The sequence below is a fragment of the Portunus trituberculatus genome, chromosome 21 (assembly GCF_017591435.1).
Source record: "Portunus trituberculatus isolate SZX2019 chromosome 21, ASM1759143v1, whole genome shotgun sequence".
NCBI classification, from domain to species: Eukaryota; Metazoa; Arthropoda; class Malacostraca; order Decapoda; family Portunidae; genus Portunus; species Portunus trituberculatus.
In genome coordinates this window covers 1,089,915-1,103,600 of record NC_059275.1, presented here as the reverse complement: position 1 = coordinate 1,103,600, position 13,686 = coordinate 1,089,915, and the positions used below count along the sequence as shown (strand labels likewise).

General features: G+C 40.9%; 1 protein-coding gene and 1 long non-coding RNA gene across 7 annotated transcripts in view; one reads left to right on the top strand and one right to left on the bottom strand.

The window, feature by feature from the left end:
- LOC123506852 overlaps nt 1-3,160 on the top strand; it is a 22,739-nt gene extending 19,579 nt beyond the window's left edge. For 2 of the 6 annotated variants that reach the window (XR_006675536.1, XR_006675535.1), the window contains 3 exons: nt 483-768; nt 2,179-2,407; nt 2,733-3,160. Coding sequence is in view for 2 of the 6 variants with exons in the window: in XM_045259205.1 (XP_045115140.1) it covers nt 2,541-2,612; nt 2,733-2,984 (324 nt within the window). In the remaining 4 variants the exon portion in view is untranslated. Of the gene's footprint in view, nt 1-482; nt 769-1,441; nt 1,495-2,052; nt 2,408-2,460; nt 2,613-2,732 lie in introns of those variants that run through there. The other 4 variants (XR_006675538.1, XR_006675537.1, XM_045259207.1 and 1 more) reach the window with 4 other exon arrangements.
- A 3,918-nt stretch (nt 3,161-7,078) lies between these two features.
- Nucleotides 7,079-9,870, bottom strand: LOC123506851. The gene is made up of 3 exons (XR_006675534.1): nt 9,808-9,870; nt 8,539-8,627; nt 7,079-7,139 (listed from the first exon to the last, which is right to left on the bottom strand). It is a non-coding gene; the product is annotated as an uncharacterized LOC123506851 (long non-coding RNA).
- Nucleotides 9,871-13,686: the final 3,816 nt, after the last annotated feature.

The window sequence follows — 13,686 nt, the reverse complement described above, 5'->3', positions numbered from 1 at the left end:
CACTGGAGAGAGAGAGAGAGAGAGAGAGAGAGAGAGAGAGAGAGAGAGAGAGAGAGAGAGAGAGAGAGAGAGAGAGAGAATTATTATCTTTCATAATCAATTTTCGTTAATGATACGTTTTTTTCTTTATTCGTTAATTTACAGGCAGGGTTCACTTAGAGAGAGAGAGAGAGAGAGAGAGAGAGAGAGAGAGAGAGAGAGAGAGATATTATTATTATCATCTTATCATAATCATTTATTACGAAGGAAGCTTCAAACTGTTACAACATAATAAAAAAAAATCGTGTATAATTGTAAGTACTACACGGAAGGTGAGAATGCTTGATGAAACAAATTAATGCAATTGAGTGTGTGTAATGGTTGGTTTGGAAGGAGTTAAAGAGCGTGGCTAGTTTATATCCAGGTGGTGGACCAGTGGTTAGGTTCACTGGCAGCGTTTCATATGCTCGTTTGCCCTCAAGTTGCTCTTTCCTTATTGGCAGGTTGGGGGGGGGGTGAGACAAGAACGAAGCAACGTCAGCAGTAGCTGGAACAGTATTAATCCAGACACCACGCTCGCTACATCTCTCCAGCCACCACGCCACCACCGACCCCTCGAGTGTACGCAGCCCAGTGTCCGTCTGTGTCTTGTCGTGGGCGTGACGTTCAGCAGCGGCAGGAACAGCAACGGGAAGCTTGATCTGCGTGGGTTTTCGTGCGGCGGGGTGACGTGCCGCTGCTGTGAGATTATCGGACCACACACACACAGCACAGCACAGAGGAGGAGAGGTTAGTGGTTTTATGTAAACGAAAGTGTAGGTGTGAGGTGTTGGGTGTTGTGTGCGCGTTGACACTGCAGTGGTGATAGGAAATTGTTAGTCAGTAACTTGAAGGTTGTTAGGAATGTTGACTGATAAAGGATAACTGGGTATGTGTAGGATGTGCACTGCGTCTATTGGAAGGTTAATTGTACGATGTCTGTCTGTGTGTCAATGTAGGATGTATCAGGAACCATCGCTACGTGTGGATGTTAAATTTACTTGTAGTTGTCAATAAGGGCAGATGGTCGTTCATTCACTAGTGTGGTTAGAGTAACGTGGGTTCAGAATAGATTTGTGTAATGGCTGTAACAAGTGTAGTGTTTTCGTGGTCATTGTAGTTGTGTAGGAAGGAAGAATTACGCTTAACCTCTTCAGTACTGTGACGCATTTTCACCTTGAGATGTGTGTACGATTAAATCATTCTATTGATGTTACAAAGCGTGTATGGATGTCACAAGGTTTCTCAAGTTGTATAAAATCACCAAATAGTAACAGAAGGAATATGAAAACGCGTCTTGGTGCTGAAGGGATTAAACGGGTCGCGTTACTATAGAACTCCTTTAAGTAAGTTGTATTTGAGGCTAAAATGTTTCAGGTTAGTCATTGTGGTTCCCTCGTTATAGAATAGGTACCAGAATCGGCGAAAAGAATGAGTGGACAGGATTTCCTAACGTAACGAGGCTGGTGTTTCAAGGTACGTGCATTAGAAGCGAGATGTGGTAGCATAACGAAAAGTTTGGGGATATAACCATGAAATTAGTTCTTGAAGTGGTAGGCTGGCGTAAATGGTTCGAGGTTCACGAGTGACGTAAATGGGGACGGTGGGAGGGTTTGTGTGTGTGGGGAGGGTGGGAGGGTTTGTGTGTGGGGAGGGTTGAGAATGGCTGGGAGGAATGAAGTGAGCGTGAATGGCTCGTGGCAAGAGGAGGCAGAGTGGGAACTAACTGAATGCAGTGTGATAAAATAGGAGACAGAAGGGATGGATGGTGTGGTGCGAGTGTTTGGCTGGGTTAGGGCACTGTGAAGACGTGTAACTGAGTAGAGACGAGTGAAAGGCTGGCTGAGGCAGTGGTTGAGTTTTAGGACAGACAGATGGGGAATAAAAGTGAGTTTGGGCACATTATGGATGGAAGTGAAGACGTGAAGGGAATGTGTGGTGTTGGTCATTTAGAGATAATTAGTGAAAAGATACTGCTGTTCATGTTTTTGTGATGGTATGGTGGTGGTGGTGGTAAGAATACGTAGAATGAAGAGTGAAAGGCTGATTGAGGCAGTGAAGGAGTTTGCTTAGGGCTATCTTGCTTGTTAGCTGTAGGGATAATTAGTGAACAAGTAAACAAGGTACTGCTTTGTTCATGCTTATTTTTGTCCATTACAGGCGTTGACGATCCAAAGGCCTGACTCCACAGCGGTAATGAGCCTCGTCTACCTTGCACTTAACGGACAATGCTCACTACCAACACCTCTGCCTCCGCCACCGCCACTGCCGCCGTTGAGGGAGACTGGCTGGATGAGTGGGTGATAGAGGCGAGGCAGGTGTGGTGAGGCGGAGGATTGGAGACGAGAACCTACAGATGACGGCAGACACGGAAGATTCCACTTACCAGGTAGATGAATGTGTCAAGATTGGTTGTGTGGGTGTGAGGATCGGGTGTGGGGCAAGTTTGAGGGGGTTTGACGTGGTGTGGTTTACTGAGACTGGCGTGGGAGATGTGAGAATGAAGGGATGGGAGTGTCAGGATGAAGGGCCAGGATGCTACGTCACACGGGAGACGCTGGGAGGAGAACGAGGGAGAAGGGTGTAACTGGAGTGTAAGTGGAATAACGATCGAGGAGGGCGAGTGAGAGGCTGACTGAGGCAGTGAAGTGTGTATTGTAGGACAGTGTGGCGTGGTACATATGGAGATAATCAGTTAATTTTCTCCATTACAGGAGTTGGTGATCCGAAGCCGTGACTGCAGCGATCCCGTGCGGCCTGCACCATCAGGGAAGGACTCTCTCTGGCTTCGCACTGCGCCTACATTGACCGTTGCCGCCGCTGCTACCGCTACTCGGAGGGGCACTGCCTCGCATTGGGCCTTCACTGCCGTCCCGCTAATACACGTGTCGCCGTCGCAGCTACTGGCACTGAGGGACTTCGCCTCGCAGCGGCCTGGCAAACACCTGCTACACCACCACCACTAACTCCACCACCGCAGTCCAGAGATTCAGCTTCGCATAGCAGACATCCTCCTATTCAACGCTTGCTGCCACTACCACCTCATTATGGTGGTGTCACTGTACTTGGATCTGTTGTCTCTACTGAATAATAATGTGTAAAGAAATCTTTTTGTTTCGGTAAATTTCCTTTCCTGGGAATATTTGTGGGTTTTGTTAAATTTCCTTTCCTGGGAATATTTGTGGGTTGTGGGTGGTTTCAGTGAGTAGTCGCCTCAAGCTGGCTTGGATCCGTCTGACACACCAATATTGCCTCCATTGACCACCACCTACACTCGCTCTAAACGATCACACCCCAGAAATAAAACGCGCTAGATTTGAAGCTTTCTTTCTATTTATTATCATAAGCAATACAAAAAGTGGTTGTTAGGAAATGAAACTAAAGCGAAAAAGTTACATGACATTGATCAATAACTTAATGTAAAAATGGTCCCAAAATACCATCTGGCTGAAAAATCTTCAAACGGTCTACATAAAATACAGCACTACTGGCCAAAAAAACACTAAAAATGGTAAAAATCTAGAAAAAATGGCAAAAAAGCCGAAAAACGGGCCCTAAAATAAAAAAAAAAAGCAAAAAAAAACGGGCCCTAAAATCGTACTAAGTCGAAAATACTCTAAAGAGTCTCCGGAGATAAGGTGGATGCATATTGGAGCTAAAATTAAATACAAGAGTCTCCCTACACTTTTATTCAATTTTTGACATTATTACACATTGCCTGCAAAAAAAAACCCACAAATATTTTCAACTGAATAAAACAATATATATACAAAGAATACAGAGAAAGTCTACACAAATTTTCAACTTAAAAATAAAAACTGAGTATAAAAAGTGAGCAAAATCCTATGGTGAAAAAGTCTAGACAATAAATAGACAAATTTTCAACTTAACAGTATAAAAAAAAAAAATAGTCTACAATGATTTTCAACTTAATAATAAATAATCAATAATAATAAATAATATTAAGTCTATAAATAATATATTACAATAAATTTCAACTATTATATATACAAATAAATATTAACATGAAATGCAATATTTAAGAAATTTCAAAATATTAACATGAATTTTCAACTTTGCAAAGAGAGAGAAGAAATTTCAAGAGAGACAAAGAGAGAGAGAGAGAGAGAGAGAGAGAGAGAGAGAGAGAGAGAGAGAGAGAGAGAGAGAGAGAGAGAGAGAGAGAGAGAGAGAGAGAGAGAGAGAGAGAGAGAGAGAGAGAGAGAGAGAGAGAGAGAGAGAGAGAGAGAGAGAGAGAGAGAGAGAGAGAGAGAGAGAGAGAGAGAGAGAGAGAGAGAGAGAGAGAGAGAGAGAGAGAGAGAGAGAGAGAGAGAGAGAGAGAGAGAGAGAGAGAGAGAGAGAGAGAGAGAGAGAGAGAGAGAGAGAGAGAGAGAGAGAGAGAGAGAGAGAGAGAGAGAGAGAGAGAGAGAGAGAGCAATCAAAGTAAACAATCAAATAGTAATAATATACATGAAAACAACATTTTAAAACAACACACACATTAATCTTGTGCCCTCCATACACCCTTGCTAATGTCATTAAAATGGTCTAATGGTACACAAATCTCAAGGTAAAATGTGTCCCAGTACTGAAGGATTAAAATAGTGAAGGCTGTAGCCATTAATCCTTTGACCACCATAGACCCTTGCTAATATCAATAAAATGGAGAGGTGTATGGAGATCACAAGATTAATGGCCACAGTCTTCACTATTTCAACCCCTTCAGTACTGGGACACATTTTACCCTGAGATCTGTGTACCATTAAACCATTTTATTGATATTAGGAAAAGTTTATAGACATCAGAAGGTTAATGGTCACAGTCTTCACTATTTCAACCCCTTCAGTACTGGGACACATTTTACCCTGAGATCTGTGTACCATTAAACCATTTTATTGATATTAGGAAAAGTTTATAGACATCAGAAGGTTAATGGTCACAGTCTTCACTATTTTAACCCCTTCAGTACTGGGACACATTTTACCTTGACATTTCTGTACCATTAGACCATTTTATTGACATTAGGAAAGGTCTACAGAGGTCAGAAGATTAACGTCCACATTCTTCATTATTTTAACCCCTTTAATACTGGGACATCTTGAGATTTTGTGTACCATTAGACCATTTTATTGACAGTAGGAAAGATCTATAGACGTCAGAAGACTAATGGCCACATTCTTCACTATTTTAACCCCTTCAACATTGAGACACATTTTTACCTTGAAATTTGTGTACAATTAGACATTTTATTGACATCAGGAAAGGTCTATAGAGGGCAGAAGAATAATGGCAAGTCTTCACTATTTTAACCCCTTCAGTACTGGGACATATTTCTACCTTGAGATCTGCGTACCATTAGACCATTTTATTGACACTTGGAAAGATCTATGGAAGGCAGAAGATTAATGGCCATAATCTTCACTATTTTACCCCTTCAGTACTGGGACACATTTTTACCTTGAGATTTGTGTACCATTAGACCATTTTATTGACATTAGAAAGGGTCTATGGAGGTGACAAGATTAATAGCCACAGTCTTCACTATTTAACCCCTTCAGTACTGGGACACATTTTTACCTTGAGATTTTTGTGTACCATTAGAGAGAGAGAGAGAGAGAGAGAGAGAGAGAGAGAGAGAGAGAGAGAGAGAGAGAGAGAGAGAGAGAGAGAGAGAGAGAGAGAGAGAGAGAGAGAGAGAGAGAGAGAGAGAGAGGCAGAATGACAAGATTTCTGTATTATTAAGTGGAGAGAAAGTCTTGAAAACCCTGCCAGTCATCTGTGTGGCCTTGGAAAACAGTGGTGGTGAGAGAATAAGGGTATTTTTATGGTTCCTGAGGCAGAGTGACATTTCTACAATATTAAGTGGAGAAACACTCATGAAAACCCTGCCAGTGATCTCTGTGGCCTTGGAAGGCGTGTTGTTGAGACACCAAAGTGTTTGTGAATACAGGCCTTTGTCTGACACACAAGCAGCAACAATGCACATTCTTCATTCCCTCTGAGTTCAGTAAGTGAAGGAGTGAGTGAGTGCTGAGTCAATCTCTTAACAAGCACACTGCATCTTTGTCCAGAGAATCCAACACTTGCTTCACAAACTCATGTGGGGGATTGAAATAGTGAAGACTGTGCCCATTAATCTTGTCACCTCCATACACCCTTCTTAACCCCTTCAGTACTGGGACACATTTTACCTTGAGATTTGTGCACCATTAGACCATTTTATTGACATTATTGAAGGTCTATGAAGGTCACAAAATTAATGGCCACAGTCTTCACAATTTTCATCCACACATGAGTTTGTGAAGCTGTACAAAATCACCAAATAGTCACCACAAGGAATATGGAAATGTGTCATGGTACTGAAGGGGTTAATGTCAAAAAAAGGGTATTACCATAGCCAAACTTTCTTCAAATGCCCTCAAAAACATGCCAAATGGTCTTAAAATACCATAAAAAAACATGCCAAATGGTCTTAAAATACCATAAAAACATGCCAAATGGTCTTAAAATACCATAAAAAACATGCCAAATGGTCTTAAAATACCATAAAAACATGCCAAATGGTCTTAAAATACCATAAAAACATGCCAAATGGTCTTAAAATACCATAAAACATGTCAAATGGTCTTAAAATACCATAAAAACATGTCAAATGGTCTTAAAACATAAAACATACCAAATGGTCTTAAAATACCATAAAACATGCCAAATGGTCTTAAAATACCATAAAACATGCCAAATGGTCTTAAAATACCATACAAACATGCCAAATGGTCTTAACATACCATAAAAACATGCCAAATGGTCTTAACATACCATAAAAACATGCCAAATGGTCTTAACATACCATAAAACATGCCAAATGGTCTTAAAATACCATACAAACATGCCAAATGGTCTTAAAATACCATAAAACATGTCAAATGGTCTTAAAATGTCCTTATAATTAAAAATGCCAAACTGCTAATCTATCCTAACTATTCTTCATGGCTCCAGGTGTTGTCTTGTACTCTGGGTGTTGCTGATGGCTGTAGGTGTTGTAGAAGGCTTGTGTTGTGTTGTCGCTTGTCTTGTCTTGGCTTGGTGGTGCAGTGTTCCAGCAGCAGTGTGTCTTGACTTTCCTGTAATGAGAGGTGCACTGTTTATATTGAGTCACCTTCACTATTTTGTAAACTGAACTGAACGCAACTCAAATGCCGTTAAAACATGTCAAACTTTTTTAACTGACCTCAAAACATGCAAAACTGTCTTAAAATCCTATCAAAACATATCAAACTGTCTTATAATTTCCTCAAAACCTGGCAAACTATCTTAAAATGCCCTCAAAACATACCAAACTGTCTTAAAATGTCCTCAAAACATGACAAACTGCCTTAAAATGGCTTCATAACATGCCAAATCTGTCTCAAATTAAAGATGTACTTACACATTAGTAGACCAATTCAGAAAAATGAGCTTTCACCTAATCTTTTCAATTAAATAGAAAAAAATTTAGTTTATTCTAAATTTCTAGTGTATTGCTATGATCTTAAATAATTAATATGCAACAAATTATACACAATGCACATGATTACAAAACAGAATTGTTACTTTCTTAGTTATGGAAATTTTACATCCTTAGGTTAACACAAGTAACTCAAAAATTAAACTTGCATTAAAATCAATATACATATATAATTCAAGCTTCCACCTATTCCAGTATGATATCTTGGAAAAGGCTACCACTACCACTGTTAATTATAAATCAAATAAGAATATGCTGTTATTTACAATAATATATATATATATATATATATATATATATATATATATATATATATATATAATATATATATATATATATATATATATATATATATATATATATATATATATATATATATATATATATATATATATATATAAATTGCACTCAAAATCTGCCAAACTGCCTTAATATGCCCTCAAAACCTGCCAAACTGTCTTAAAATGCCATCAAAACATGTCAAACTATCTTAAATTGGCCTCAAAACCTGCCAAACTGTCTAAAATTGCCCTCAAAATATACCAAACTGTCTTAATATGCCCTGAAAACCTGCCAAACTGTCTTCAATTCACTTCAAAACCTCTCAAATTGTCTTAATATACCCTGAAAACCAGCCAAACTGTTTTAAATTGCTCTCAAAACCTGCCAAAATGTATTAAAATGCCCTAAAAAAATGTCAAACTCTCAAAATGCCCTTAAAACATGCCAAACTATCTCAATATGGCCATAAAACATGTCAAACTGTTTTAAAATATCCTCAAACATGCCAAACTGTCTCAAAATATACTAAACTGTCTTAAACTGCCCACCAAACACATCAAACTGTCTCAAAATACCCTCAACACATGCCAAACTATCTAAAATGCCCTTAAAATATGCCAAACTGTTTAAATATACCCTCAAAACATGACAAACTGCCTCAAAATTCCCTCAAAACCTTAACCGCCCAACCTAACCTAATGTAACCTAACCACACCTCACACCACACCACTGACCTGCATAAGGAAGAGAGCCGTGTGACTTCAGCGTTGAGTGGCCGAGGTACCTCCTCTCGGGTCACAGTGAAGTCACATTCCAGGGAATCCTGTGGCAAAAGGTCAGAGGTCACACAGGTCAGGTCACACTGGGATAGTAATAATAGTAATTGTATTAGCACAGGAGGAGGAGGAGGAGGAGGAGGAGGAGGAGGAGGAGGAGGAGGAGGAGGAGGAGGAGGAGGAGGAGGAGGAGGAGGAGATGTCAAATTGTGTTAAAATGTCCTCAAAACCTGACAAACTATCTTAACCCTTCTTGGCTTACGGTGATCGTACATGAATGATGATATTGTTCCGTCCAGAGAGACGGCGATCGTATCGGTAATCATGATTTTTCCCGCTTGACATTTGAAGATTGGCGCGGGGCTGTGTCATTATTTCTTGGCATTGCTCGATAATGAATTACTGGATCATATAGTGACTGAAACCAACTGATATTTCTGATATTTCAAAAATTACCCGTGAGTAGGGAACGGAAAATAAATTCATCCACCGTAAGCCAAGGGTTAAAATGTCCTCAAAACAGAGAGAGAGAGAGAGAGAGAGAGAGAGAGAGAGAGAGAGAGAGAGAGAGAGAGAGAGAGAGAGAGAGAGAGAGAGAGACCTTAGTGTTTTAGTGTGCGGAGGCCATAAATTCAGTGTTATTGAAGCAGTGGGTCTTAAAATGTCATCAGAACCTGCCAAATTGTCTTAAAATGCCATCAAAACCTGTCAAACTTTCTTAAATTGCAGTTAAAATCTGCCAAACTCTCTTAATATGTCATGAAAACATGTCAAACTGTCTTAATATGCCCTTAGAACATGCCAAACTGTCTTAAAATGTGTTCAAAACATGCCAAACTATTTTACCATGGCCTCAAAACCAGCTAAACTGTCTCAAATTTCCTCAAAACATAACAAACTACCTTAATATGCCCTCCAAATCTGCCAAACTGTCTTCAATTTCCCTAAAAACCTCCAAAATTTTCTTAATATACCCTCAAAACATACCAAACTATCTCAATATGCCCTCCAAACTGTCTTAAAATGCCCTCAAAACATGTCAAACTGTCTCAAAATGCTTTCAAAACATGCCAAACTGTCTCAAAATGCTCTCAAAACATGCCAAACTGTTTAAAATACCCTCCAAACATGCCAAACTGCCTAAAATAGGCTTCAAAATCTTACCCAGGCTAACCCAACCTACCTAACCCGACCACACCTCCCCACACCACACACCACACCACTGACCTGCATAAGGAAGGGAGCCGTGTGACCTCAGCGTTGAGTGGCCACCTCCTCTCGGGTCACAGTGAAGTCGCAGTCCAAGGAGTCCTGCGGCAAAAGGTCAGAGGTCACACAGGTCACACTGGGATAGTAATAATAGTAATAGTATTAGCACAGGAGGAGGAGGAGGAGGAGGAGGAGGAGGAGGAGGAGGAGGAGGAGGAGAGAGAGAGAGAGAGAGAGAGAGAGAGAGAGAGAGAGAGAGAGAGAGAGAGAGAGAGAGAGAGAGAGAGAGAGAGAGAAATAGCAAAAACTTTATGAAATGACAATATTTATTAATTTACCTTTTCTTTTTCTCTCTTTTCTTCTTCTCCTCCTCTTTTCATATTCCTCCACCTCTTCCTTCTTATTCTTCTTCTTCTTCTTCTTCTTCTTCCTGTTCCTGTTCCTGTTCCTGATCCTCTTCTTCCTCCTCCTCCTCTTCTTGCCTTGGTCCGTCTTTCTCCATATTCTTAACACAATCTGAAATAAATAAAACTGGATTAATATGAGAGAGAGAGAGAGAGAGAGAGAGAGAGAGAGAGAGAGAGAGAGAGAGAGAGAGAGAGAGAGAGAGAGAGAGAGAGGTAAGGTGAGCGTCGGCGAGGTCTAGTTAAGTCTCTCCTCAAACGGTGTCTTCCATGCGTTCTCACTGCAGCGCGCAGTACTGTGGTACAGTCCAGAAATATGCCGGCGGGACATCCATATATAGCCTTTATCATCTCACCAAACCAAAATTAAACCACACACAGAAATTTTGACTAGACTAAATGAAATGTTAGACTGGTGACTACCTTGTGACACATGTTTAGCCGAGGGTAAGTGAAGGAAACAAATATGAGAGGGTAATACAGACGCCTTGCTCTTTTTATGCTCCTTATACCATTACTTGAAAATATTTGCGTACTGTTTTCACTCTCATATGTAAAGAAAACCTAACATTAAGTGAATAGCCTTATAAATACCTTTAATAGACGAAGATTAGGCAGTGTGGTGAAGGCTTGCACGGTTTCTCATACTGATTGCCTCTTGGTGCTCCTTGAAAACTGTCGGTAATATAGCAACACTTCACTTTATTTGTGTGTGTGTGTGTCTGTGGGTGTGGGTGTGGGTGTGTGTGTGTGCGTGTGTGTGTCTCTGGGTGTGGATGTGCATGGGTCAGTATAGCCCACCGCCACAACTGTGTTCACCACCACCACCGCTAAGAGACTACTGCCGTAGCAAAAGGTTGTCTGTGAAGACAGGACGCATGTATATATGTTTATGATAACTATCTGTCACTAAATCTCTTATTAATGAGACGCTATGCTTATACAAATACCACATGTCGATTTATTGGTTATTGTGACATCTTCCTCTTCGTTATCGTGTCCAGCTTTTGTTATTTGTCAAAGCAGGAAATATTAAATTGTATCTTGTTGTACAGCGAGTGTTGGCAAATCCCGCGAGGCAATAAACAAGGTGCTTAAAAGGCAGACTGTACTATTTTTTCATTCACCATTTCTACCGCCTGATATACGAGTATTTCTGACAATAAACCAGGGTGACAGGACACTAAGTAGAGGAATATAGACTTTTTTCTATCTACATACACATCTATATTGTTAATTATTTACGAATTTATTGACTTATCTATCTGCCTGCCTATCCATCTATCTATTTGTTTGCCCAACTGTCTATTTACATATCTATCAACCCATCAAATTACCCGCTTATCCATCTATCTTCACACAAGCATATAAATACCACCACCGCCACTACCACCACCACCACTGCCAGTTCCCGCATCTGCCCATTCAGTCAGTTAGCCAAATAGTCAGTCAGCCAGATAGTCAGTCATTTAGTTAGTATTTTATTCATTTAATCAGTCAATCAGTCAGTCAGTCCAAATGTCAGTCAGTCAGTGAATCTATTAGTTAGACAGGCAAACTATCCATCAATCCGTCAATCTTTCAGCCACTCAATCAATCAATATTCACGATGCAAAACAAGCAAACACACCACCAATAGTTACCACCACAATCACCACCACCACCACCACCAATACACACCACACTGACATTACCACCACCAACACTTTCTAAAGGTGTGTACACACTTACTGAATTTCCACGCATCGTTTCATCGTTGCGTATCACACTGTGATACAATACGATGCAACAGGGTATTGTACCCATTTTTGCCTATCCGGGTGGTGTATCATCGTTGAGTGATGCAACAGTGTCATTCAGTTTGTTCCTGACCGTAGCCATGAGTGCAAATGTGCAGTTGTCTGTGGCCACGTTTAGTTTTATTCATGAACATCAAATCAATAAAAGGAAAAATGAATGACGGAGTTGGTGGGTGTCTACACTCTATGTATGTGTAATGAAACAATACTGTGTTGACTGACTTGAAATTCCAGCATGTGACGGAACTGTATCAAAACGTGACAAGGATACACACAACTGATTTTGTGTTTGTCTGCAATTGGGGTCAAAATTGCAAAAAATAATCATGCCCGTCCACGACAACACTGAACATGCAACTGGACGATCCCACGCTCCTTGTCCACACACACACACACACACACACACACACACACACACACACACACGAAGGTTGGTGAGTTGTGTATCATTCCTTTGAGATGACGCCAAAATACCGAAAAATGGCGGATCGAACCCGTTGCGTAACTTTGTGTCATATTTTGACACGCAACGGTGAAGCACTATCCTGTCAACACTGCTACGCAACGGTGATCCGATACGTGGAAATGCAACAAGTGTGTACACGCCTTAATTAAAACACAAACAATATTCATACACAGTGTTACACCCGCAACCCCGACCGCCGCCCTCCACCGCTCCTCTGGTCCCGCGGCACGCAGGGTGGCCAGCCAGACAGCCGAGGTGACTCTGGGCGGCGGACTAACCTTCCTTCAAGACGTGTTTGTGTCCGTGGTGGAGGAATGAACTGATGGTGGTAGTGGTGGTAGTGGAGGACAGGATTCAGAGTGAGTGAGTGAGTGAGTGAGTGAATAAGTGAGTGAGAAAGAGGACAGGAAAGAATAGAAGAAAGAGGAAAAATAAGAATATCTTATCAGAGCACAACATTTTCTCTCCCTCTCCCCCCACCCCAGGTCTCGTGTCTGGTGATGAAATGGACGTCTGGTCAGTGGTGGTGGTGGTGGTGGTGGTCAGTTGCCAAATGAAAATATTCTACGTCACCAGCTCCACCTTGAAAAGTCGCTGTATCACCTTATAATGCGTTACCGTGCAACAGGGTATTGTACCCATTTTGCCTATCCGCGTGGTGTATCATCGTTGAGTGATGCAACAGTGTCATTCAGTTTGTTCCTGACCGTAGATATGAGTGCAAATGTGCAGTTGTCTGTGGCCACGTTTAGTTTTATTCATGAACATCAAATCAATAAAAGGAAAAATGAATGACGGAGTTGGTGGGTGTCTACACTATGTATGTGTAATGAAACAATACTGTGTTGACTGACTTGAAATTCCAGCATGTGACGGAACTGTATCAAAACGTGACAAGGATACACACAACTGATTTTGAGTTTGTCTGCAATTGGGGTCAAAATTGCAAAAAATATTCATGCCCGTCCACGACAACACTGAACATGCAACTGGACGATCCCACGCTCCTTGTCCACACACACACACACACACACACACACGAAGGTTGGTGAGTTGTGTATCATTCCTTTGAGATGACGCCAAAATACCGAAAAATGGCGGATGGAACCCGTTGCGTAACTTTGTGTCATATTTTGACACGCAACGGTGAAGCACTATCCTGTCAACACTGCTACGCAACGGTGATCCGATACGTGGAAATGCAACAAGTGTGTACACGCCTTAATTA